Consider the following 26,640-nt stretch of genomic DNA (forward strand, 5'->3'; position numbering starts at 1 on the left):
TGTTACCCCCTCGGCCTCCACCCTATGACGTTAATACGACGTAACCTACATTTGTTCATATGGTATTGGAACGGTCGCTATTATGGTAGGCCTATGTCAAAGTCGAGAGTCTGTCATTGTTTCGCCAACTCTTGCTTAAAGTCTTGTTTGTTTTCGATTTGTGTTCTCCTCTTCCACTACTCATTTCATTTTTTTTGCACAAAAACTTCTACAAGCCGTTGTATTGCTTTTGCTGACAGGAGGAGCTCATAAGACTGCACAAGTTTCACACGATGAATAAATACTGGAAAAAACAAAGACAGCAAAATCCGTCGCTTCTACATTAATTCATCGTCAACAGACGTTGAATCAATGTAAGAATGACTGATTTTGCTCTCTGAAAAATGATTCACATTGCACAAAGACAGAAAGCTGTTTTCCAGTTGCATGCTTTTGACATTTCTAAAACAAAACTGGATGAAACAGCTTGTAAAAAATAGAATAAATAATTCTATCTTATTATTACACATTAGTCTGGTGCTTAAGTCCAGAACTTTTTTTCCATAACGCCATGCTTGAACTCAGTTGAAACCAAGTTAGTTTTCATGCAAACGTTATCATATTCTATGCAAAAACAATGTCCGGCTGACATATCGACAAAACATTACGAAATACGAAAGTTTTTGTAAACAATAATATAATAATATCTGATACATTGATAAGAATAAAAGAACCAAAGTCAACGTGACCTTAAAAAAACACAGGTCATGGTAATATCATGTGTAGTAACATCTTAATTGTAAAAACACAGATAAAAAAGTCAAAGTATAGATTTGACTCGACGTAAAACTTATCAAAGCTTTAAAGTGTCTTAGAAGATTTTTCCTAGAGCACAGTTCCGTTGAAGAAAACAAAAATTCTAATTTTTAAACATTTTTTAATCCAAATATTTTATCAATAAATTGATCCCTGGCAGCAAGACTGCTCATGAAAAGTAGCTTTATTCTCAGGATCATAGAAAAATGTCTATTACTTTGAGTAATACTTTTATAAGAACGCTACTACATTTTGCAATGAAACATATTAAATTGCGTATGTTTGCTTTATTGTAGCTGAAAAAGTTAACAAACTGTAGGTACAACAACAATTGAATCCGATTGGAGTTAATAGCACATTCATCCAACCACATAATTGTTCACAATAATCGAACTTGAGGTATTTTGAAGAAATCTTTTCGTGCTTTCCATGGACAGTTTTTCTCATTCATTCATAAAATGTTTTGGATTTGTAGTTCGCTTTTCCAAAAACGTAACTCATTTTTATGTAGATATTACTACTCTTCAAACTGTGGTACGTGATTGACACACGATGCCCTGTTGGTGTAGAAGTCTTGAGATAGACAACACGTTGCTGAATTCAGTTGAGTTTTGATAAGATACAAGAAACCGTAACATGTCCATTTACTTTGAGGTTTTACAATTGCAACTGCAACAACAACGAAAAGCAGCTCACTACAGTCCTTGTTGGAATAGGCAGTTGAGAATTTGGAATTTCACTGTGATAACAAGAATCGTGTGTCGTCAATGAATCACCTTGACGTTATTATTGTTTTCGTCACAACGCCGAGTTGGCGCAAGTCCCGACACCATATTCTCAATGTTTTGGAGTTCTTGGATGGCAGAAGTGACAGAAGGACTTGTCGGACTACTTTGGAGTTTTCTAGATGCCTTGTAGCCGTCTGAAGAATCTGAGGTTGTTCTTACTCTTGCATGAGGAATAGGAGTAGATGTAGATGAATGGGAAGAGCTTCCAGATGATTTCCTTTGCCTTGAGAAAGCAGAGTTGTATGATCCTTCTAAATGATTTTTCACATCGAAAGGGACTTGAAAATTAAAAGCAAATTGCGGTGGCATTGCGTAGGGTGAAAATCGTGATTTGCTTGAGTTTAAAAGTCCACTTCCTGCCACAACTGTAGGTGAAGATGCTGGAATACCTGGAATATTGTGGGGCGAAGCTTCACTAACAGCCTTTAGTGTACTTTGTCTATACAGGCGATTAGCAAGCGAAAGTGGCGATAGCGGACTTCCTGAGGAATCTAACCTTCCGGCGGGTGTTGGAAATGGAGTTGAGTTTGAACTATAACCAGCTGCAGCAGCCGCCATTGCTCCATATGGAAACAGACTAGCATAAGGATTGAACGCGGAAAAAGTTTGAGGGCTATGAAATAATGAAGCGAGGGAAGGTACACTAGATCTTGAACCTATACCAGACCCAAAATGTGAGGTGGGTGCAGCCGTCGAAGGATGGGTACAAGAATTGCCACCTGCATTCGCTACAGCTTGCAAAAAAACTGGGTTGAAGGCAGGACTGAGGTGGGAATATGGGTTGTTAGAACCCATCGCCGCTGAGAGAGCGCTCACTTGGGAAGGGTGAAGAAAGGGATAACCACCAGGTAGATGAGGTACAAATGAATGTGGGTAAGTTCCTAAACCTGCTGGAGAAGGGTGGAGTGGTACAGGCGAAGTGATTTGAGATGTCACCTGGGTGTCCTTCAATCTTCTATTGGGACTTTTTGTATCGCTCACATTTGTGGGTGCCAAACTATTGGAACTATTTTTGCGAACTGGAGACAGGGTTTCGCTACTTAGGCGACTCGATGTATCCACAGCTTGTTTTTGCTTGCTACTGGAAATATCTTCTTCTATCAATGTATGCGTATTTTTGGTCGATAGATTGCTTGAATATTTTTCCTCTTTAGAAAGATCAGCTGAGTCAGTGTCCATGACTTCGTGGTCGCAATCAAATGACGATTTGCGTTCTGAAAAAAATTGAGCTTTTGATAAAATGCTTCTATGTGTGTAATTTTATGTGGTTATTTAAAGACAGCAAAAAGTAGCCAGCCTTTAACCCCGGTCAAGACTTACCCAGACAGCAAAACCAGTCATTTTTACATTGATTCAACGCATCAACGTTTGAAGACGTTGAATCAATGTAAAAATGACTAATTTAGTGTTTGGCTACGAACCCCTATTAAAACACGGTTTGAAAATAAAATGTAGCTTTAGATAAAATACTTCTATGTGTGTAACAATAACGCAGAGAATATTCAAAGACAAAAAATAGCTGATCTTCAAAACCTCTGTTAAAATGATTGAATTACTAAACAAATCAGTTTTCTCGGCTGTCGTGTTTTATTTAACCAGCATTTAATGCAGGCTACGTTAGGTCAGTTTTGAATTTTGAAAATTTACCTTTGCGGTGATAATGTAAAGGTGCCGTTTGTCCATTCGATTTTTCGTTTTTCGGTTTTTCAGCTTTGTTGCTGCAAATTTGTGCTTCTGGCGTTTGTTGCTGTAAATGGTAATGTTGCCTGCAAATAAAACTGATTTAAATGAGGCAAAAATAGCATCGATACCTTTTGATAAAAACTTGGCTATGTTTATTATATATTGTTTATCTATAACAGGGTCATTTTTTTTGCATTTTTGAAGTCACCTGACCCTATGTCTTGGGGCATTTTATGTTTCTTTAATAGATTAAACTATAATCTTGTGGGAAAGTAAAGATGTGCCAGTGCGTTACCTTTTCTCGCGTTTTCCACTCCCGGAATCTCTAAAGCCTTTAGCAAATGGGTTATGATCAATCTTCAGTTGGGTGATCTACAAAAAGTTTGTTATGAATAAAGATTTTCTAATAACAAGAAATACTCACAGAAATTGTCATTGAACATATGTTTAAATATTTACAGCAAACTAAAAATGATACATAGCATGAAGAAATGAGCTCTGATACATGGATAGTTTATAAAGAATTATTGACCTCGCAATAAAAAACGGTTATGGTCTGTTAGATTACAAAACTTTCCTGAACTAGAATAGAAAGTTTTGTCTCCCCTCAAAACAACATTCTATTATTTTATGAAAACTTTAGTTATTATTGCAATAAAACTTTTAGGGCAATTAAATAAATGAAAACTAAACGAAAAGAAATCTGTTCTTGGATTTATAGCCGCGTAAATTCCGCCTTCCAGCCATCATCAAAACCAACAGAAAATTCTAGCTTATGAAATCATCATTATTAAACTGAAAATTTTAAAAGCAATTTGTCAGTGGTTTGATCTAAATTTTTGTTAAATTATTTTATTAAATATAATCTTTTTTCTACTGATGCTGTAGTGAAGAAGAAATGTATATTTTGCAACTGTCTGTAATAGTTTAAATTGAGTTGTCTGTCAACCTTTTATTTGTTTAAATCATCATTTGGAATTGAGGTGGTTGGATTCTCTGTAGAAAGTGCGCGCATAAGAATAAAACGCGATTATGGGAGACCATGGTGACTGCATAATGTGTTCGTGGTTAATATGGCCCAAGCCTTTTAGTCGACGCCAACGCAAATCGCGACTTGAACGAACAGGGCGCTAATCGGCCTTAGAAAGTTGCTCTAAGGAAAGAATGCGAACAAAATCTTTGAATGCGAAATACACATAAAAGTAAATCCATGTTTTTGAAATGCGCTTGTGCGAAAAAACAAATAATGGTAAGGCCAAGCCGCAAAGATTGCGACTCGGCGAAGCGGAAAAAGAGGATTATATCACAAGACTTCAGCACGTCCATTTAGAAGTCATGACATGAAATTATGCATCATTGTTGGATGAGAAAACCGCGTATTTAGTTGTATCTTATTGCAACGTTCAAATACTTTTTTCAGGTCCTCCCCTTGCAAGATCAGTAAAATGAACCTTCCGGCCCGAAGAATCGTATAGCACTTTCTCTTGCCATTTCAGTAATTACATGCGTAAACTGAGGCTCAAAAGGTTGCAAATCATGGCTTGATCTTTTATCTGCCTTTGCAATAACCTTGTTCTTTCTCTATCATATTTCACAAACCTGTCACCCCATGTATTTAATCCTAGTGTTTTAAATTTTTCATCGCTTTTCTAAAGAGAAATTTAATCTTTACCATTCTGTTTCCCTCGTTCTTCTATTATGATTAAACAGTAACATCCTTCTGTTTACTTTTAATGCTCGTCTGAGGATTTTAGATGCGCCGCTTCTGTCACCAACGCAACAGACAAATTATCGCGTCCTTTTGTCGCCTACCGCATTACCGCCCTCCGGGTAATCCAAGCAGAAATGTCAAAATGGCGGCTCTCGGTAGTTAATCTCAGAAAGATGATTTCAACACAGCCGCATCCAAGAATTGTAATCGCAACCGAACTTTTATGAAAAGGTTTAGTATAGCTTACTCACGGAAGCCATAAACTATCGAATTTAACTCGATCGAACTTAAATGCAACTTTTTTTTTCTTGCTTTTTATAGATGATAACGTAACACTGTTAGACGAATTGCTTACAGCGTTTTTGGATTCAATTTGGAGCTGCATGGTAGAGAGATAAGGTCAAAAAATAATTGAAAGTAGTAACTGTACTTAAATGAATTCGTAAGTCATTTGAGCAATTCGCTGGTGAAATCGTAAAAGTCCGAAGTGGAAAAATTATCCCAGTCCAATGTGTCTATGACGCAACACTTATGATATCAAACACCTGATTGCAATGAGGACAAATAACTTTTCTCTCTCATAAATTATAACCAGTCATCCCTTACAATTTACAAACCTAGTTTTATACAGGCTTTAAACATGTTTAACTTATTTAATTTTACACAAAAATATTGTCATTTGTTATGAAGCCTAAAGATGAGAATGTTAATTGTTTGAAAGTTGAAAACATATTTTATATACTAATAACTGATACATGTTTATTTTAAAATTTTAAAGCAGCTGTTTCACCGCAAAATCATTTCAAATGGAAAGAAAATAAATTAGTTTACTTTATTAAGTTGTTCAGATGACTAGCATTTACTGTATTCCAAGATGTCATGTTTTAAAAAAGAGAACATTAAACCAATACTCATTCTGTATGCCACAATTAAGAAAGGCTTTTATTTGAATGTCTTCATTTTTTATATTAGCTTAATATTCTGTTGCCTGTCACTACCAACAAGAGTGATTTGAAAGAAGATTTGTTAAACAAGATGGCAAACCTAATTAGTCTGGCGCCTCTGAATGTCTCCTCATCCAATCAGTTTGTGGTTTATTTTCTTATTATCACTAGTCAGAGACGGCATAACCAAGCTTATTGCTTTCATACTCTGGCCCACTAAACGTTTCAAATAGCAAAAATGCAATAAACGATTGTTTTGCTTTGTGAAGCATCATAAACAACTGCTTTGTGTTGTCATTGTTTCGTATTTTTGCCATACTATACTTGAACCAAAATTTAAGATTCAGCAGGGTCTCCTCAAATGAAGAGCTCATAATTTTACACAGCAACTTCGCATTGTGTAAAAAGTTTACCAATTAAAATAATTTAAAAAAAAAATTTTTTGTTCCTAATCTGGTGTGAAAACTCTGCGACCAGTTTTGCTGATTTATTGCAAAAACAATAGGCTGTATCAATCATTCGTTTAAACATCAGTAAAATGGAAGCCCTGAACGTCTTTCAAATAAAGAAGCAAAAAAAGTGAATATTATAAGTTTTGTTAATAAAGGTTCCTATTGATGTAAACAGAGCCCTAGTCAAAGTGACTGACACTGGCTTCTTTCTGTAAATGTTGTCTTTATCTGTCAAGCGGAATTAACATACTGTTTGGGAAAATCCATGGCATTTCTCAATTAATATTCAGTGTAATTAATCGATGAAGTAAGTTTAAATGACAAGGCTGATACTACTATATTGAAAGCCTTGCAATATCAATCATGGAGTTTTGTTACAAGTCTGGAAATTGGATAGTCTGGAAATAAAGTATATTGAAAATTTTTATTTGAAGAAATTAACTTGGGCAAAATGAGCAAACAGTTAGCTTTAACAAATTGCAAATTAAGAAACAAAAGGTCAAAGGTCCATTTGTCAGCAAACGTCACTTGTAGAGAAACTGGTATTTTTGTATTTAAAAAAAAAAAACGATTATACGATTTTTTTAATCGATTTTAGCAGACTTACAAGAAATCCTTATTTTGTTTAACTGGACAATTTTCATAAATTCTTGAATTTTAGAAATATGAACCTGTAGTGTAAATTTGAAGAAAACAGTAGCCTGTAGTAGCCTACTCGTTGCTTTTGAAAAACTCAAGGTTGAATGTTGGGTTTATGACGATTATATTTATAGTAATGTTTTGAAATTTGAGGCTACCTAGGCTATGCCATGTGGCTGTTGTGAGAACCAAGACATACCTTGTAGCCAACAATACACATCAACCACAATATACATTAATACTCAAAGACCACGTAAGCAACCTCAGTAGCCTAATAAAGGATTGGTAGCTGGATCAAATATGACATACCTTTTCGTTTTGATAAGCTGTCACGGCAATGAATTGCATTTCTTTAAAGACGTATGTTCTGTAAGAGCAATAGTACAGTTGCGAAAGGTCTCCACATCTGACTATATGAAAACGTGGCTGGTATTTGTGCATTGAGTTCAATACAGTCTACAAAGATTTAAAAAAAAATGTTATAAGTTTTTTATATCTTTCTAAATGAAATAACTTCCATTATTCTGTAGATGTTCAATGAATAAGATAAAATTAATTATGATACAGTTTTAAAAACACAACTTTTCTCAAAAACAATAGCAATAAAAGTTGTTAAGATTTTTATCTATAAAATTCATGAGAAATTGTTTAAAAGCATTTTCTATTTGATTCTATTTGAAATAAATTAAGATTCTATTTGTATAAGATTATATTGAAGAAGCCACACTTGTATGGAGAAAGCTCTATATATTATTAAATTGATTTTTCTGATTGGTGTGATTTTGTTTACTTTGTTTAAAACCAGTTTGCTTTTTTACGTGCAACGCTGATGGGATATAAACAGCAACTTCTTTGAAAAGTTACTGCTCATTTTGAATCATCAAGGAACTTTCTTTACAGCAAAACACAAACTCAGCGTTCTAATCAGTAAGACCTACTTCGTCTGTTGGGTGGCGCCAAGTTTCTTCGTAAAATCACTTGCACTTTTATCAAAGTGGGAAATTGATTAATGAAAAACGTGTCAGAGGTTGTAATTTGTTGTTTTTTTGTTAACCTAATTGCTTATTGTAAGTTTTATCTGTTTACGCTATAAGCTGTTTTTCAAAACCTTCATGCACTCTTGCACGACCACAAAAAATTAACAATAATAAGTTGTGCCGAGCCAAATGCAACAAAAAACGGTAAAAATCCTAACAACTAGTGCGAGATTTATATTTCTGAAAACACTTGATCGAATTCGTCAAGCAAGTTTCAAGTCTCCACATGCCAAATAGATTGCAAGGAAAGAAATTCACCGCTTTGCTGGCAAAGCGAAATCTGTGACCGCAGAGCCGGCAATAACAAGGAACACTATTAGGCTAGCCGTTCCGACGCCAAGCGAATTTAGTCTATAATGCACCATAAATTGTAGATAAGTTTTATCAAAAATTAGTGCTCTCAAACATTTCAAACAGCAAGTTTTTTTCTGTGACATGTCAAAATACAAAAAGAGACCATGTTTTTTTTCTACTTAAAATCTTCTCTAAACTATAATTTTCAACTTTAAGTTTTTACAAGGAAACGACATGAGTATTTTACTCATCACAAAGCCGCTCTTTGTGAAAACATCGAAAACCCTCAATCTAAACAATCAATCACTACACACAACGTTATAGACTACGTAGTTCACTGGACTCCATATTTACAGAACAACAGCGAAGCTTATACGTGAGGCTAATGTGCAAGTAGACTACTGCGGAAAAGATATGAACACATCAAAGTAGAGAACAGATGAAGAGTCCAGGTGCAAAACGATCAAACTAGCAAGACCAACTTTTTGAGTAAACTGAAAAGTAAGTTTGAGATTGATCGTTTTGTGGCTGAACCCTGTTAGTTTAAAGCCTTATTTTGAGAGGTATTGGTCGTTTTTCCACAAAAAAAGGCTGCTACATAAAACTTTTGATGCTAACACAACGGGAGATAGTAAAATTTAAAAATTACAAATAATGGAGTTTGATCGTTATGCACCTGGACTCTGCAGATGTAAAATGTTAGAAAATGCTGCTTACATGTCCACTTGGATCAGCAATATTATTTGTCAACTTGACTTTGTGGAAGGAGACTCCAGCTTTGTTCATCCACTGTTCGCCAGTCGCTGGGGAGTCCGGATGGATAAACATTCTCTTTGGGAGTTCTGGGTCCGCTTTTCCAGCTACCATCCATCTGGAATTATGGAATTTGTAGCGACAGTCATCCGCGGGCATGATATCCATGAGCATGACGTATTTTGCGTCTTTGTTCAAACCAGAAATGTTGACTTTGAAAGATGGAAACATTCGCCTGAAAAATAAAAATAAACTAATTCAGTGATGCAAGTTGCTTCACATACAGCGAAATCAGCATAAAATCAATCAAGTTTATTTATTTCCTGTTGCTTCAAGTTTTGTTGGCCTGTTTCATGATGATGATGATGTTCGCCCTTCGTTTCCGAAGATGGCCAATGAGACTGAGATCAAGTTTCTTTTTTCTTTTTTTAGTGTTGACTTTGGTCAGTGTAGGCTACATGAGTGCGGAGATGGCTGATGAGGCCTATCTGTGCGGTGAAACTTCTGCTGCAGGATGGACATTGGAAGGATGGTTGGCTAGGGCCAGGGTTGTTTGAGGCTCGGGCCTTGCGACGTTCTCGTTTTCTGACAGCAGATAGCGTACGGTGTTTCTCAGCTGATTCTGCGCCTTTATAAATAAGACTGCGCCATGTTGGTCGTTCTGCGGCTAAATCTTCCCACGAATCTACGTCGATGGCGAATTCTTTCATGAAAGCTTTTAAAGTGTCCTTAAAGCGTTTTCTTTGACCACCTACATGACGTTTGCCGTTAGTCAGTTCTGTCGTTAGCCTGTTTCATATTGCATCGTTGAATTACGACTAGAAGGCACAACCGAATGGGAAGCTGACACATGGTCCACATCGAACCCATCAAAGGCTCAGACCCTAAATGTATTCTGATCCCTTTTTTACTTTGCAATACCTAGTCCCTTAGGGTGTAATAAATTGGGTGGGCATAATTGCTGCAGGAAAAGTGGCCGAGAGAAAGGAACTGGCCACCCTACTCTCCTTAGTGCCGAAGGCTTAGTATAATGAGAACCTTATCTTCTCATACCCAACACTTGACTCAAGTATTGGACCACTCTTTCCTTTATAAAAAATATAGCCATTGAGAGCAATTTGTGCCGCAATGGTTTGCTTTCAGCTTCATCATCGTTAAATAACAACTTTTTAACAGTATTTTATTACTGTCTGCTAGGCTAGTAATTGCAGTAAGAAAGAGCACCAAGGTAAATAGACACAGTCGATCTAAAATCAGCAAGTCAAGTTATAAGCTACCAGTTAGGTAATCCCGAAAGGCAGGTTCGAACATAGCTCAGCAAGAATTGAAATGAAACGGTTAAAGTGCATTTATTTTTGGCTTCATCATCCTCCTAATATTTTCCCTGAGGACTGTGCCTCTGAGATCATAATGCCAATAAACATGCACATCCAAATAGCTTATTCTCAAATTGAAATGACGCTAACAGGAAGACCTGAGATGGAGTCTGTCAATCCTGCATTTAGTGACTTCGTTGAGTAATGGCATTTAATTCTCGATGCGTTCACATCGGCGTTCATTTGTCAGATGGCCGAAAAGCGATTACAGAAATCCGGTGACAGTTCACACAGATTGCCGGTGGTAATCCAAGCATGAATTCCCTCTGTGACAATGGGACCATTTGGACAAGACAATTTGTGTCATTTGAAGACTCATTTCATTATTTGATACGATGTCTGCTTTGTCTTTATGGAAACATGTTCAGGAAAAACGACGGCTTCTAGATTTGCAACCACGTGATTGAAGACCTTTCAAGAGATTTACGGCACAAAATAAATTATTCTAAAAGATGTATAACCAGTAGACAGGTTCATTGAAGCTTCCAACTATGACATCACATCAACTCATTGTTTAGCTTTAAATAACATTTTTTTATGATATGAAGGCAGGAAACAACATATTATGAGAAAAGTTCGACCTTGGAGAAACAAAGAAATGATACATAGGAAAGCAATTTAGTTTTTTAATAGTTTTCTACACCATCGCCTTCAAACATTATTCAAAATGCAATGATTGTGATCAGTTTTTTAAGTCTGTTTAGTAAAACCATCCAATGGTATTGCTTTAATGTTTAATGAGTTTTAAAATTATTGCTTATTTGTTTTATTATGTCACTTTTACCAAAGGTTTTCACAAAATGTTTCGCAGTGAAAAATCTTCACAAAACGGAGTGAAATCAATAATCAAACGTGACTGCTCGACAAAAACAAATGTAATCTTGTAATTGGAACTGTTTTTTTACAAGGTAATGTTGAAAAGTACAAAAAACAACAACAATCCTTTTTTTATGAGACTGAAGACGGAAATGCATTTGCGTCAATGTGTTCACAAATATACAAGTCAATATTGTTTAGCTGGGCTTTTCATATGAGTTATTTGTTCATAAATGAAAGTTGTTTGGTGATTAGACCTTCTCTCGCCACAGAAGAAAACAATTAAAAACGAGTCTGTAACATTTTTAACTTTTGACCCTTGCTGCTTTAAGCTGAAATATGACTATCACCAATGATAACTTCACTTTTTTTAAACTCTTCCTTGTCATCTTTTAAAACAAGTATTTGTTTAAAAAAGTGCATTATGAAACACAGAAATTTAATCCATGACATTATGCATTTTCCAGTTTGCAAATGGTATTTGTTTTACACTATTTGACTAAATTTGTTTTTGGCAATAAAGAGATATTTCTTTAATAGAGGTTACTGAAGATTAGGTTGTCGCAAGATTGACAAGAGCATTGTCACAGTGTCACACTTTGAAGTAATTTTGCTTGATTGACTTCAATTACTATAAAAAGGCAATTTGTGATGCTATCTACGCAGCGGCGGCAAGATGGTGAATGATATGAGAGCCAGGTCCGTTAGAACTGTTGCCATTACAAGGATTTTCGCTGTTCGAACAAATCGTTCTTTTCCCTTAGACGCCTCCACTGTTTTATCGCTTTGCTTTCTTTTTTAGGATGTTGACACTGCTATCAGTCTTGCGAAAAAATATTTCTTCTAGCCTCAACTTTGTTACTGCAATAAACAGTCAGGCGAAAAAATACTAACAATGATGCAATATATGCAAGGCACCTTGAACTGTTTTCACGATTAGCTAAAAGCTATAAATACAGTAAAGTAGTTTTTGTGAAACTATGAACTTAATAGACATTTCCTAACAAGTTAGTGTTGACACTATTTTTCATAAATTTTTGAGGCAATTTTTGCAAAACGTACAAAATTTGAAACCAAAATATGCATATGTCTTTGCGTCATTTCGAGCTGGTTTAACCTCAGAACAATGAAGTCCAGTGGCAAGCGTTGTCGAAAAATGACACTGAGTTAGTTAAAAAGAATTAACCGAATGAGTAAAATATTCAATGCCACGATTTCTCTATTCGTGCTATAGGCTATACATTACATGCAATGACACTGCAAAAATTACAACCAATCTTCATTACTATAAAATGTGTAGTATAGCCTACTATATACAAACGAGTTGAAAACTTCATTATTCATCTGCTTAAATATTTTTCTTGACATGACAAATTTTAGCTACTCGTTTTGATGACCTTAAAAAAATTAACGACTGCGGTCACAGTTGACCGCTTTAGGTGGAAGATTTTATCGTATCTTTAACTCGATGATACCCAGTGTTTAGTAAATTTTCAGTAGCTTCCATTATAAACATGGCCCTAAATAGTTTAAACAAACAAAATAAAAATTAAATTTAAACACGGGCACCAACGGTTTAATATTGGTTAACAGATTTTTTCAGGTTGCTACTTTTTAATTTTTCACCTTTTCCAGTCTTAGTACGTTGCTTATTTTTGGTTAAACGGAATTCATTATTATTTGCTTCATGCGTTTGTGAGTGCCATACCCGAAAGAATATGACATGTCATGTAGAAGTTTATAAATACACTGGGCGTACAAATTGTCTGACACATGCTGAACACTTGTTTGATATGACAATAAAGTATTTTGCATAAATTTCTTCCCAGATTATATGCTTTTTGATTGTTTTAACTTAATCATTTTACGCTGACAATTATTGTTATGATTAGTAGATTAGTTTCAATGCTTTAGTAAATGCAGCTGATGTTCATAACTGGTGATATAAAATATATAGCTTCTCATCACCTCCTGAAGATCAACAAAGCGTGTGAACAAAACCAAATTTACGTTTTCTAATTTGTTATTACTGCTACGTTTGTTTATGAAGTTTATCGGAACAAAACCACAGCAGCATTGTGTTAATATGTTGTTCCATGGCCACCTGGAGATGCGGCCTGATTTGTCACATTTTGCAGATTTTGATTACAGCTACTGCTACTGGTTGACTGACATTTTTTGAGATGTTTTTACTTTTTGCGGTTCCCTAATGACATAAAACTTTTTTGTTGCCTTGGGGAAGCAGTAGCAAATGAGAAAAAGTAAGTTGAAAAATGCAAAATCAGACTGTTATTGAAAATTAACAGTCTGACAAAAATCTTCGAAATCAAATTTTCTTTGTTTTTCAACATGTGAGAATGTTAAATCCTATTGTGTCATCTGGGGAAAAGAATAAAGAAAGCGTAAAAATCTAATTTTTAGAAAAATTTATTTAAACGTTCGCCCAAAGTTAGAAAAACCTGGAAATTTCTGCAAAATGTGACAAATCAGGCCGTATCTGTAGGTGGCCATGGTTGTTCACAAATGTTGTACACTGAAAAACTTGAAACAACCAAAGTTTCTCTCCTTCAACTTATTATTATAAGGTATAAGCTCATGTTGTAAAGTTAACTAAGCTATTTCGAATACTGTACGTCTGTTTAGGAAAAGTACAATTATTTTTAAATAAAAACCAGTCGACAACAAATAAACAAAAAAGGCAAAATAAAATTGTGTTTTCTTTTTTCAAAACTATAGAACTTCAAAAGAAAAATATCAATATTTACGCTTTTTTATTTTTGATATTACTGGCTTGGTAATCAGGATCACCCTTTCAAAGACATAATGCTAGTTCCCCGAATAATAACAGACTAATGGTTTGACGTCTACAAGATTAAAGAGACGACTGGCGTCAGCAATTGAAGATAAACGATCAACTGGAGAACTGGAAGCGAGAAATTTTCACTTTTTTAGCGCCTGTCGGTCTCCAAAGATTAGCTTTACAACTAGTATTGTTTTCTCAGGGAAATGAGCAACCTGTTTAAAAGGTAGATACACCTAAGTTGTTATTTAAAAACAACGTTAATAAATGTAAAATCAGCTTTTAAAAAGTATACTTTGCACAGATAAATTGTTCAGACGAATCAACATAGACAGATCGAAGCCCTTGTGTAATCTATTGTACGTGTGATCCACTGATAACAAGCGATAAGAAGCGGTAAGGAGACGAGAGTAAAGACTCAATTGCCAACCAACAATAGATCATTGTTGACAAATAGTTGCTGGTACCCGACTAACAACATCATTTTTACATTGTTTCGAAGTCTATAGGTAAACTGAAATTCTTGCTGAGGATAAATGCTAGACAAAATGGAATTTTTGTAATTTGATGTAGATGATAAAAATTCTTTGCTTTTTGACGTATGATTGACATTCAATGTGCAATTTATTAAAGATATAGACAAAACGTCTTCTCAAACTACAAAATCTGATTTATTGTAGAAGGTGTACAAGATAAAAACAAACCATAAAACATTATTTATTTTCTGTGAGCGAAGTTAATCAATAATTGCTAATCTTCTTTTGTGGCATGCCAAACCCAACATGATTTAAACTTATATCAAATATAGCAAGGCGGGTATATTTGTGTATAGTCATCAGCTTAGTTATGTATAGATCAGTTTAAACAAGATGGCTGTGAATTGAAACATGGATGGATAAACACTGTGGAACAAAGAAGTAAATTCCTTTAGTAAATAAAAGGCGTGTTATATTTTTTGCAGAAAAGAATAAGCATTCGCATTGCTTTGATAAGTTATAGCATTTTACCTTTGGAAAGCTGGGGTAACTGTGCATAAAATGTCTTGCCATTAAACTATTTTTAGTCAATCTGACCTAATAACCTGCTCGGTGTCTTCACCCACTAGCATGAGAAATAATTTATCTAGCAATGAATTCAAGAAACAATGAGCAATATAAAATCAATTTTTCACTGAATGGAATGCAGTTGTCCAGGCTTTTAAATATCATTGTCCAATGTACAGTAAGTGCCCAGATTTGGCAACAAGAACGTGAATCTTTACAAAGCTCTTATCATTTATTACTCTAAGTTTAAAGAAAGAAGGTAAAAAATAATGGAATTGTTTACACAATTGTTTTATCGTACATTGTTTTACGCATTTTTCAAATTTTCTTTTTTACATGTGCTAACTGGAGATGCTATTACTATAGCGAAATCGATTCTTAATAAATTACACTAAGAGATTAGATTGTTGTGCAAATACCAGTGTTTGATGAATGCAAAATAGCAGTACCATGGTTTACACAAGTCGCTTTAAGCAGTTTGAAAGACACATTGGACGTTTAATTTAAAACGGGGTCCTTGACCCCTAGGACCTCTTGGCCACTAACCTGATGTCAAAACTTGCCAAAGGTTCTTTTTAATTTGTTATAACAAACTTTTGTGTAAATTCTGGCTAATACCTAACCCGGTATCTACATGCTGGCTAATACCTAACCCAGGATCTACCTTTTTATTACCCCATGTAGAGTAGACGTTGTTTACGGGGACGATGACTTGTGCTTTTGTGCCTCGAATCCCCGGACCAGTTAACTAGTAGTTTGAGTTTCTACTTTACTGAACAATAGCTCTTAATGTAGTGCTTGCTAACAATTTGCGCTTGTCTTCTTGTTTGAATCTTTGGGGTTCGGGGTCTATGACGTTAGCATCCCAACTTGACGATATTTTTACAGACACCCTTGTGCTTGGGGATGATACAGGACTTTTAAGTCCAAAATAAAAACAAAACCCAATCTACGACGGAATGTTTTGACTACGTTTCGATAAAAGACTGGGAAATATAGGAACTTTTCATTTTGCTAGTTTCGTGTACAAAAATACCCCTTGGATCCCATATCTGTGAATGGGCCTGCTTTCTATCTTTTCTGAGCACGTCAGAAACATTTCATCAAACACTTGCAAAAGATTTATAGAAGTAAAGTGTTTGGCAACGGTGAAGTTCGTTGAAGGTATTAACCAAATAATATCCTTGTCAAGTTAAATCAATCGATCAAAGTGTTACGATTTGGCAACAAATGACATTGCATTTGATGATTAATTAAGTTGGCTTATGACAACCGCCTGGTATGCTTCAGTTTATTTCTATAAAGCAGCATCACTCACTTCTACATCTCTTAGTTTGTCTATGCCACCGAAGAATTAACCGCTTCACATATTTTCGAAGTGTGCTAATGAGATTTGTCAAGTTTTGACTCTCTAAAGTGGCACCCTGTCATTGTAAGTGTTACATTTGAAATTGTGTTAAGCTTTGAGCACGAGATTATCCGTTTTCTGTTTGGGTACGTTCAACTTTTCTCTGTACTTTACGTTGTAAAGCAATGTGACAGATTAGCCCAAGCTTATTTAATTTCTTGTGATGTTGTAATGTAATAACAACATCGTTTAAAATTGTGGCAGATTTTTTGTGACAATAAGGAACGGAGTACATCAGGCCAGATACAAAGTAGAAAAAGTTGGATGTTCAAAATAAAAGTGCTTTGAAACAATTTGTTATCGGTTATGTTTTCAGAAAAACATTACTCTATTTGTAATTATGAGTCACATATTGTTAGTAGTTAATTTTTCTGCTAAAATGTCATCAGCTATTTGTGCAAAACATTTGTTGCCATGTAAAAATTGTACTTTACATGAAACTGCATAAACAAGCAATGGACAAATATAACGCAAAAACTATTAGAAATCACAAAAACTACAGTAAATGTGACAAATTGGAATTGTCTAAAATTTAACTAAACTGGAGGTAAATACTTTTATGTCTTTTGCTTAAAACTGATTTTTTAGACTTTATCTCTTGTGAGTTCGTACAAAGGGAAATGCTGTTGCAGGAAAGAAACACGATATCAGCAGTGTATCATCAGTGTAAAACGCTAGGTTATAAAAAGTTCTGGTTAAAAAGTTGAGTTTTTCAAGAAATCTGACTCACGAAAAATGATTTCATTTTACGTAATGCAAAAACGATGCAACATTTGCCCGAAGTTACTCAAAAGCAATAACTTAATAACGATCTTAAGTAAAAACTCCTTACTACACATTGGAAAAAAAAAATGCGCTCAATATTGCTGACAATTTTATTTCTATTTTTATAAATCAGAAATAATGTTGCGCGCAAAAATGCCTATAACTAACATTTCGCTTAGTATCAAACTAAGCCTGCTGTTACAAAGAACCCTGCATCCAACCAAGAAAATCAAGAGATAGGAAAGTGTACAGAAGAGGCAATGAGAAAACAGTTAGCGATTAAAAAACGTTAACACCTTTTCAACAGTGTTCAGGTAGACAAGCAGTTTGGCGCCATGATGGTAAAGGCAACAATAGCTGAGTGACAAACTCGAAGCGTAGTCTTGAGATTTTTTGTTTAGCGAGTGCCTGAAGATAAATGCCCATTAACTAATTGTCTCAGCAAACATAAATGTGCAGGCAAACACTTGAATGACATTGAACTAAAATTAAGCTGGATAGCAGCCATCAAAATTTCAAAGACGTGACAGCATGTTCTCTATTGATGACAAATTATGACCGACAAGCATTGAAGGCCTTCTAAAAACCATACAAACTTGCAATTTATTATCACAGGAGAAACCCTATAGGACACAGGAAAAGTTTACTTTAGCAAATCAACTTTTCAAACTTTCCGTTGGTATATATTTGTTAAAATTATTGTCACTTTTATGCTTCCACACAGAAGGGTAAACAATTCACTTGTAATTATTTTACAGATTACTGAAGCCTTATTACACGTTTAGACGATGCAAAGTGTGTTTTTTATCTGATTTAGCACCACAAAAGTGACGTAGCCGTTAAGTTGAAGCAACTAAAGTTAGCAGGTAACTGACAGATTCGCACGTAGGTTATTTGGTATTTTAGCATATGTGCGTAATTTTACAGCAGACATTTTTGGAAAGCAAGTCCAATTTAATAGCGGCAAAAGCACGTATTCTAAGCAGTAAATGAGTCTTTTTCACATTGATTTAACGTCTTCACACGCTAAATAATGTTACAAAAACTAAATTGATGCTTGGGATTATTAGGCAACTGGTCGAACACATCATCATAAAATTGAAAGGTTGTATTCCTTCTTGTACATACAGTACAACATATGTTACGAATCTTAGGCCTACATGCTTAAACTTTTCTTCGATTTCCAAAAAAAATACCATGTCCATATTACACATGGAAGAGAACTTAACTTTAGTAGCGGCAGATTTCATAATTAACTTTAAATATTGGCTGATCGACCTGTTCGCACGTCAGGAATGACGTAGAATATAAGCGTGTGATTTAAATTAACGGGTTTTAACTAAATATTCTTGTTCAAATTAAAACTCTAGACCACTGCGCATGCGTGGGCGCCATAAGCTCTTCGATTATGGTTACGTTTGTCAACTTCACAAAAAAAAGATAATAATTAGCTTCATTATTTCTTTAATTTCATAATTCTTCTGCCACTAGCAAATGCTGTGTTATAAGTTGACCATCAATAACCAGATGAACCTACTCTTTTATATTATTCTCAAATGACGGTAGTCATCACAAGCTCCTAGTTTAAGTAACAATATTCATGAACAAGATCACTCAGCAAATTTAAGGTTGATCATTCCAAGAAATATTTAGAAGAGATTGGAAATTGTATTTTCTACTGGAATGTTATTCTGATGAGAAACCAATGTGTGTTCTGATGAAAAACCAATGTGGGTTCTGATGAGAAACCGATGCATGTTCTGATGAAAAGCCAATGCATGTTCTGATGAGAAACCAATGTGGGTTCTGATGAGCAATCAATGTATGTTCTGATGAGGAATCAATGTATGTTCTAATGAGAAACCAAAGTATGTTCTGACAAGAAACCAAAGCTACACAAATCTTTGCAAAAGCATTCGTAGCCTACAAAGTGTCTTCAACATAGAATTTGCTAGTTAAGGTTTTAGTAGGGAGCATACATGGTGAATTGCGTAACACACACAGATTAATCAACATAAACTTTTATTACTTAGTTTTATAAATTTTCAACTTCATATGACGTCATGTATTGGAGTCGGAGGAATGACATCATTGGCGAACAATCGGTTAAGTTTAAAGTGGTGTGGAATTTTTCAAATATTCTTAAAATTTTGATATCCTGTTTCGAAAGTAATAATTACTTTCCTTGACGATATTAAGCTAAATGTTCTGTAATAAAATGAAAATGAGGTGTGAAGTCATATAATTAAAATGTGAATATCGACCTTAAACTTTTTCTGTCAAAACCGCTTCTCGATTCTGACAATAACAATGTTGTTAATTGTTTAACATCATGCTTTGAAAAACACAAAACGTGCCGTGATGAAGATTATAGAAGCTCATGGTTTGACAGAACGATGTTAAAGTTCCTGAAGGAAAAACTAGTGCCGGGCTGGCTCATAAATTTTAAAACTAAAAAATAAGAGATCCTGTTGCGCATACTTTTGCTAACAACTTCTTAGCAGACTGTCGTATTGCAACAAACTATGCCAAAGCAATTGATACAACCTAAGACTTTATAAGCATCACTAAAAAAATCGAAATTTGATTGTTTATTCTGGTCGGGTGTAACAAAGCCTGAACGATGTGTTTACAAAATGGCCGAAACCTATAAAACAGCCGCAATATAGGCTACGTCATAAAGCAATGCGATTTTTCAACCTGCCTTCAATCAAGTTACAAACAGTTGCAAAACCAATTGGATTTGAGCGCTTCAGGTCTCGCTATCTGTTCTCTTTGTAATTGGTGGTTGCCTCATTTAGTCAAGGCAAAGGCTGAATAAACGTAAATTTATTTTTAATGAAACAAATCCACCAATTTGTCGTAAAACGAACATGGAATCACTACACAATGCAGCATAATATATTAGCAAGGTCGTCTCCAATAGTTGGCTTTACCATGGCTTTACAAATTAAAACCTTTTTTCATGCAACCTACAGGCTGGTTTGGGGTGGTAACTGACTAGCAGACCGTATGGTCCGTCTCGTTGTCTTCCTGTCACTATCGAAGCTTTGTGCAACATTTAGAGTGGAGATATAACCTACACTTCGGGAAACATGTAATGTTCCTGTTTCTGACAAATGAAAACTTATTGATTTAGTGGTTTTAAAAAGACCGGAACTTTTTGATTTCCTGATGAAGATTAGATTTTACTGGAAGACTCAACATGGACGATATATAGAAATGATTGCTTGACCAAATGGTATACTTTGTGCTACGGCGCCAAGCTTTTACTAAAGCATTATAATTTTAACAGAAATTTTAAATCACTCTCGTTATTCTAAATTACGGTATGTTTCTTAGCATCCATTCGACATTTAAATATTGTTATTGGTGACCAACTGCTCACTGAGATGGTCCTCATTGAAATGGTCAAACAATATTATAAAGTGAGATATTGCCAAAGTGGTAAAGATGAAGACGTAGGTAATTTAATTATTTAAACAGTCAAAAACTAGCCATAAAAACGTTAAGCGACACTTAATATTCATAAGCAAAGCTTATCTGAAGCAAACAACATGCAAACCACAATAATCAAATAAAAATTATAAAAATTAAGTCTTCTCACCTCCCTGTTTTTGTGATCACCATTTCTGTACCACGCCGATGAAATTCTTCCCAAAGTTTGTTGTTGTCTAATTCAACTTTCGGGTCATCTGGTTCGTTATCATCGGAATCGGAATGCTTTCCTTGCGGCAAATCATGGCCTAGATTCCCGCAAATACTTCGATCAAACGGTGATCCTAAGTTGCTAGGTGATGTGATACCTTTTGGGAACATAAGTGATGAAGCGCAATGTGACATTGACAAAGCGGTCGGTAGATAAGGTTGCGGAAAAAATGGCAATTCCATACCAGGACGAGATGGTAGCATTCCTCTCTGATTGTAAGCGGCCGACATGACGGCCTGAAGTGGGGAAATGGGCCCTGGCTTGAGGGACTCGTGTAGCATTTCCTTATTAGCTTGACAAAGAAAAAACGAAGCTTGGTCTTGGTCAAAAGGTTCACTTTGGCAAGAAATAGTGGAAGTTTCTTCTAAAACCATTCAGAAGCATTCAAGTTACCAAGATATCAAATCTAATGCTAAGTACATAAAACCATATGATAAGAATAAGATAACACGAATATGATAGTTAATATGTCCTGTACACACTCGCGGTGATTTATTTGCAACAATAAATTTCTACCCGCAACAAGAACCTGACAGGTCCATTACATAAAATCATTTATCGCTCTAATTATCACGTGAACTGAGAAATACATTTTGTATTCATTTAAATACGACACTGATGAAGCGAATCACCTTACTGGTGCAAAACTTATATTCACACGGCAGAAATTTTGTTATTCGCTCTGAGGATGCGCATTGTCATGGTGCGCGAAACGTCAGTGAAGCAATAAACCATCTTGTTTGTTGTTAATTTTACTTTCAATTTCATCAGATGAACGTAGCAACTAGTGCTAGAAACGAGAAATACTAAACTTGCATGCGCTTTGTGTGATAATGGTCCACTTGGTAAAAACATTGAAATTAAAAACAAAAGTACTTAAGATTTCAATAAAACCAAATCACTGATTGAAAAAATGATTTTTAAACCTTTTTGTTAATATTGCAATACTGAATATGTTTACAGGTAAATTACAAATTAGTGTTTCCCACTTTTGAAGCAAATTACAAGTTTGATATTTATCATGATTTATTGTAGGGTGTGCAAACTATTTCGTTATATTTTTTCACAAAATTTTTAGTTTGCCTTATTCCTCAAAATAATGGAAAAACACACTGATTTGAAAAGCTATCTTGCCTGTTGCTGATTTACAAAAGGACGGCTGCTTTATTTCACTGTTTCATGAAACACGACTGATTTTCGTTACGTGAAAACTTAGACTATTTTCACAATTCTTCATTTTCACTTCACCTCTGACTGAAGCGTCTGATGGCAATAGAAATGAGCTTAGCGAATTTCAATAGTGCCTTTTTTCTCATTAGCAATTGGTTTTCATATACCGCCGCTATTTCTCTCGTTTCGCGATGGCGACGGCGATCCATCACATGTTTACATTTAAGCTGCAGCAGTCACACTTATCGTGGTTCAACTCATTGAAGCGTAAAACAAACATTGTTCTTTTTGTAGTTTTCCCATTTTTCTTTTTTTAATCAAGTTAGATGGAATGATTTCATCCAAAAAGCAAACACTACATCAATTTGACAACTTAACGGAAAAATTAGCCTAAAGAAAATACTTATCAATTAAAATTTATTCGAATTTTTGCAACACTTTTGCAGACTATGATTAAAAGAACAAAATTTAAATAAATTAGGAACCAATCAAGTAACATAGTTGACATAAAACTAGTATAACTTCAATTTTGTGCATCAAACTTGTCTGAATAGTGAATGTTCTATCATCTTTTTTAACTGTTTTAAGCCTAAAACCAACTTTGAAAAACTGCTGCACTGTAGAAATAATAAATTTGGAATCCAGTCATCATCTCACTCGAGCAGATTATCTTTTTGTAACTTGCAAAAATCTTTTCAAAGCTGCGTGAAATAAAACATACAAAGTAACTTCTGCACGTGTAGCTTGTACGTACCAGCATGCAGTATGAAGGTCTTCGTGTTTTCATTATGATGTAAGAAAACCTAATCGTCGATCAGGCGTTAAATTGAGCTTTGATAGATGAAAGTAGTGTCGGGTAGCCCAGCCAGTCCGGCTGGAGCCAGCGTAGTTGTCTTATAGATCTAACACTTAGGAAACTATGTTGTCGGCTTGTTTGCCATTAACTTATATGGGGCGGAAAAGATTGTCTATTTGTAAATGTTTGAATTGCTGTTGTCGCCTGCAAGTGAAAAGAAAATAATGTCGTTATTGTTACATTGTGATGTCATAGAAAGTTGTACGTTTGCGATTTCCCATCACTTATTTACCTTGAAAAAAATATTTGAATCAATTTTAAGATATTAACGTCTACCCTTTAAAGTACGTGTTAATTTGAAGAGAACGATACATTATTTATGGTCTTTGTTAACTTACTTTTTTACTTATTTACCTATTTGAAATATCCCAGCCAGCAAATCAACCGTTTTTTAGATTGATTTAACGTTTGTAGATGTTGAATCTATGTAAAAACCGGTTGATTTCCTGTCTGTGTAAGAGAACTGCACTTTTGATCTTGCAACGTAAAATACAAAAATATATTCAATTTACATAATTTTACTTTGGGTTGAAGTGAATAAAGTGTGAATAAAGTAGTGTAACTAACTGCACTTTGATGGGATGTTATATTCTTGTTCTGACTCTTCAAAACTCTGAAAGTTCGTTTTCAATCCGCTTTCTATTAATTATTTTTATGAAAAACATAGTTTGTAGACAGCAGCGTTACTTAAAATTATTCACAAGGATTTGAGAATTTGGTACAAGCAACAACTTGTAATCGTTTAGTTCGGATCAATAGTTGATCTGCGGAAATGACATGAAATCAAAAACACTTTGTGCAGAACACAGTCTTGAAAAGGGAACATTGTACGAAAATAACTTGCAAGGCGATATCGATGAAATGATGTAAGTTTAAGATAGGATATTAACGCTTTAAACCTGAGATTGAATTCTGACAAAGTGTGAAACCGAAATCTTATCGTCTTGGAAAATCGTTCTTTTCCGCGATAAAATCAACTTCCTGACGCCGCGGTTGATCCGTCTGTCCAATTGTGACGTCAATCTAGCTTTTACAACGACAACAAACGTTGAAAATACGTTATTAACTCCATTTTTTTAGCATGAACGTTACATTATCAGCATTGGGGTGTGAAGTTACTTTTTGTTTCGGGTTTTCTAAGTGTGACGTCAGGTCTTTGCTAAATTGTTGTCACTGTGAAGAAAAACAACGTGAATGAAATCACAATACGACTCAGTAGCGTCCTCTAGTGTTAAACGAACGATCTCTTGTTCTCTGATGTTCAAGCCCTTGAAATGGTAACAAGGTTTTATGTGAAGCATACATCAAAATAAAAAGTTTCTAAGACTGAAAAAAATTTGGGATTCATAGAAACGTATTGTGTAAATACGTCTCCTGATTCCACTGTATCATTATCCAACTAGTCTGATCAAACCTAAAACCGACGTAAAACGAAATGATTCAATCTAAAAACAGAACAACTCAACTGACGACTCTTCTTTCATTGTTGAGAAGGAGCGATCTTCTTGGCGTCGGCACTACCTGACTACTCACTATAGAAGAGCGAGCATTGTGTTTCGCTAACCATATCGGTGTAGCCTCCACAGTCCACACTAGCCATCATGACTTTTCCAAAAACATGTGATTGAATGACAAAAGCAGCGGTGGAGAACTATCTGGCATGAATTAGTGGTGCGATACTGATGAGCCCAGCCTCATGGGCAAAACACGTGTCCATCGCTGTGAATTCTTGCTACACTCCACTGTCGAGAAACACATCTTCTTTCATTGTCGTACTTGATTGCAAGCATTGACAACTTCTTGTATAAAAAGTTTCCAAGATTCTCGGTCTTTTGCTGTGTTATGTATATTAGGTGCATGTTGGTGTTGATTTTGACGATTTGTTGGTTTAAGTAGGTTAATCTTTGTCTGCCTTGTCTAACAAACGACTATTTTTTTCATTAGCTATGTGCATTTTTTTTTGTGAATAATTTCGATTGCAACAACAGCGGATAGTTGTGAAAGATAGGGTATAAGAAAGTAGTAATTTCGACTGTCAAAAAGGAGTGGCGTGTGCAAGCTGATCACCTCAGCTAGTCAAACTCCCAACGCAAACGTTTACCTCGCTACACTGATTCTGCAGAACTGGGTGGATGTCCACTTTCCCAACGTTGTTCACAACAGCTGAGCACTCCGTTCTAGCGGTTGGAGGTAAGCCAGCTCTCCTGCAGGTTGAACAAAATTCGTTTGTGGAACGAGGAGGACTTCTTCAAAACCCAGCTGTTGATTACGATTCAAGACGCTATGGTACGGTTTACTGATTGCTGTTCTGGCAAATAAACAATATTGCTTTTAATTTGGCTCTGCAGAGGGAATGTATAAACTTCTAAAAGCAAATTATTTGCTTTTTTTCTATGAAGCTTAGAATGACTTCCAAAAAGCCACTGGCTGCTGCAAAAAAGGATTCATTTGAAGCAGTCTTTCCTTGTCTTGCATTGTAGAACCGACCAGAAAACCGGAAGGTTCGTTGATGCTTCTTGCGTATAGTATGTTTGGGTATTTGAGTTGTAATATTGAAAGGCAGCAATCTCTATGCTGCTCAGTCTCTTTCCCTCTCTCGAACAGGTTCATTTTACGGTAAAGTTACTTTGTTGTCCCATACAAATTAAATGAGATCAGTGAACATACCAGTTTGTAACTTGTATTGAACAAATCGGATTGATAGCAACCTGTTTACCCAAACTCCACATTTGTATAAACTTTGCAGAAGACTTGCTCTTCTGGCTTGAAGCTCACTCTATGGAGTCTCAGTGCACCATTGCCATTTTCACAATAATCTATTTTGTGTGCGTATTCTTTACGGAAAAGAGTTGGAAAAGAAATATACGGAAAAGAGTTGCTTCAAACTGTTTCTTGTCAGACAACGTGAAATGTGGTTGGTCGGGGTTCGGTTGAACGAGGTATGACTGTATACGAATGTGCAGGATCTTTAAAAGGATGATTCGAGTGCGGTACCAACGAGATCCTGAGATCTCTAAACTCATCAAACAAGCTCATCCCGGTCCGGGTCTAAAAGTACCCCCTCCTGGACCCCCCTTGTCCATGTTACTGCGAATGTGTACATTTATTTAGGTATGTTTTGTTTCATCGTTTGAATCTGGATATTCAATATGGCCTGGTCTGCCTTGACCAAAATTCTGGACTTATAGCGTAATTTCGTTTTGACTTTAGTTTTTACTTCAACTTCTTTTGAACGTAATCCTCTTCGGAAAGCGACAATTTTTCTTAAACAATATGCACCCGAGGAAGATTACCAGCTTAAGCAGTTAATAAGGTCGCTTTGTTACATCATAGTTGCAATTGCGATGAAAATTATGCATAACATTGGGCATGCACGTTGTAGAATGAACTGTAGACTTAAGCACCGCACTTTCAATCGATTTCAATTGCTTTTTTGAAGGAAGATTAATTGGAACATCTTTATCTCAATGCGCACAAAGCAATTGCCTCCAAAAATTATTTGGATAATCATCAGCTCACACGTGTAATTAAGATAAACAAATTTGTCTTTTAAATCCTCCAATTAAACGCTTTGCAATTGCAAAGACAAAAGTACAGCAAA

The 26,640-nt window shown here is 35.3% G+C and overlaps 1 protein-coding gene across 1 annotated transcript; it reads right to left on the bottom strand.

Moving 5' to 3' along the window:
• Positions 1-212: 212 nt before the first annotated feature.
• Positions 213-21,294, bottom strand: LOC145775426 (uncharacterized). The gene is made up of 6 exons (XM_082586721.1): positions 20,912-21,294; positions 9,061-9,331; positions 7,322-7,468; positions 3,562-3,638; positions 3,231-3,349; positions 213-2,797 (listed from the first exon to the last, which is right to left on the bottom strand). Exons 1-6 carry the CDS (start codon positions 21,292-21,294, stop codon positions 1,560-1,562), a joined length of 2,235 nt encoding a protein of 744 aa, XP_082442847.1. The 3' UTR covers positions 213-1,559.
• Between the last annotated feature and the right edge of the window lie 5,346 nt (positions 21,295-26,640).

The sequence above is a fragment of the Aplidium turbinatum genome, chromosome 8, assembly GCF_918807975.1.
Source record: "Aplidium turbinatum chromosome 8, kaAplTurb1.1, whole genome shotgun sequence".
In the NCBI taxonomy this organism is placed as follows: domain Eukaryota; kingdom Metazoa; phylum Chordata; class Ascidiacea; order Aplousobranchia; family Polyclinidae; genus Aplidium; species Aplidium turbinatum.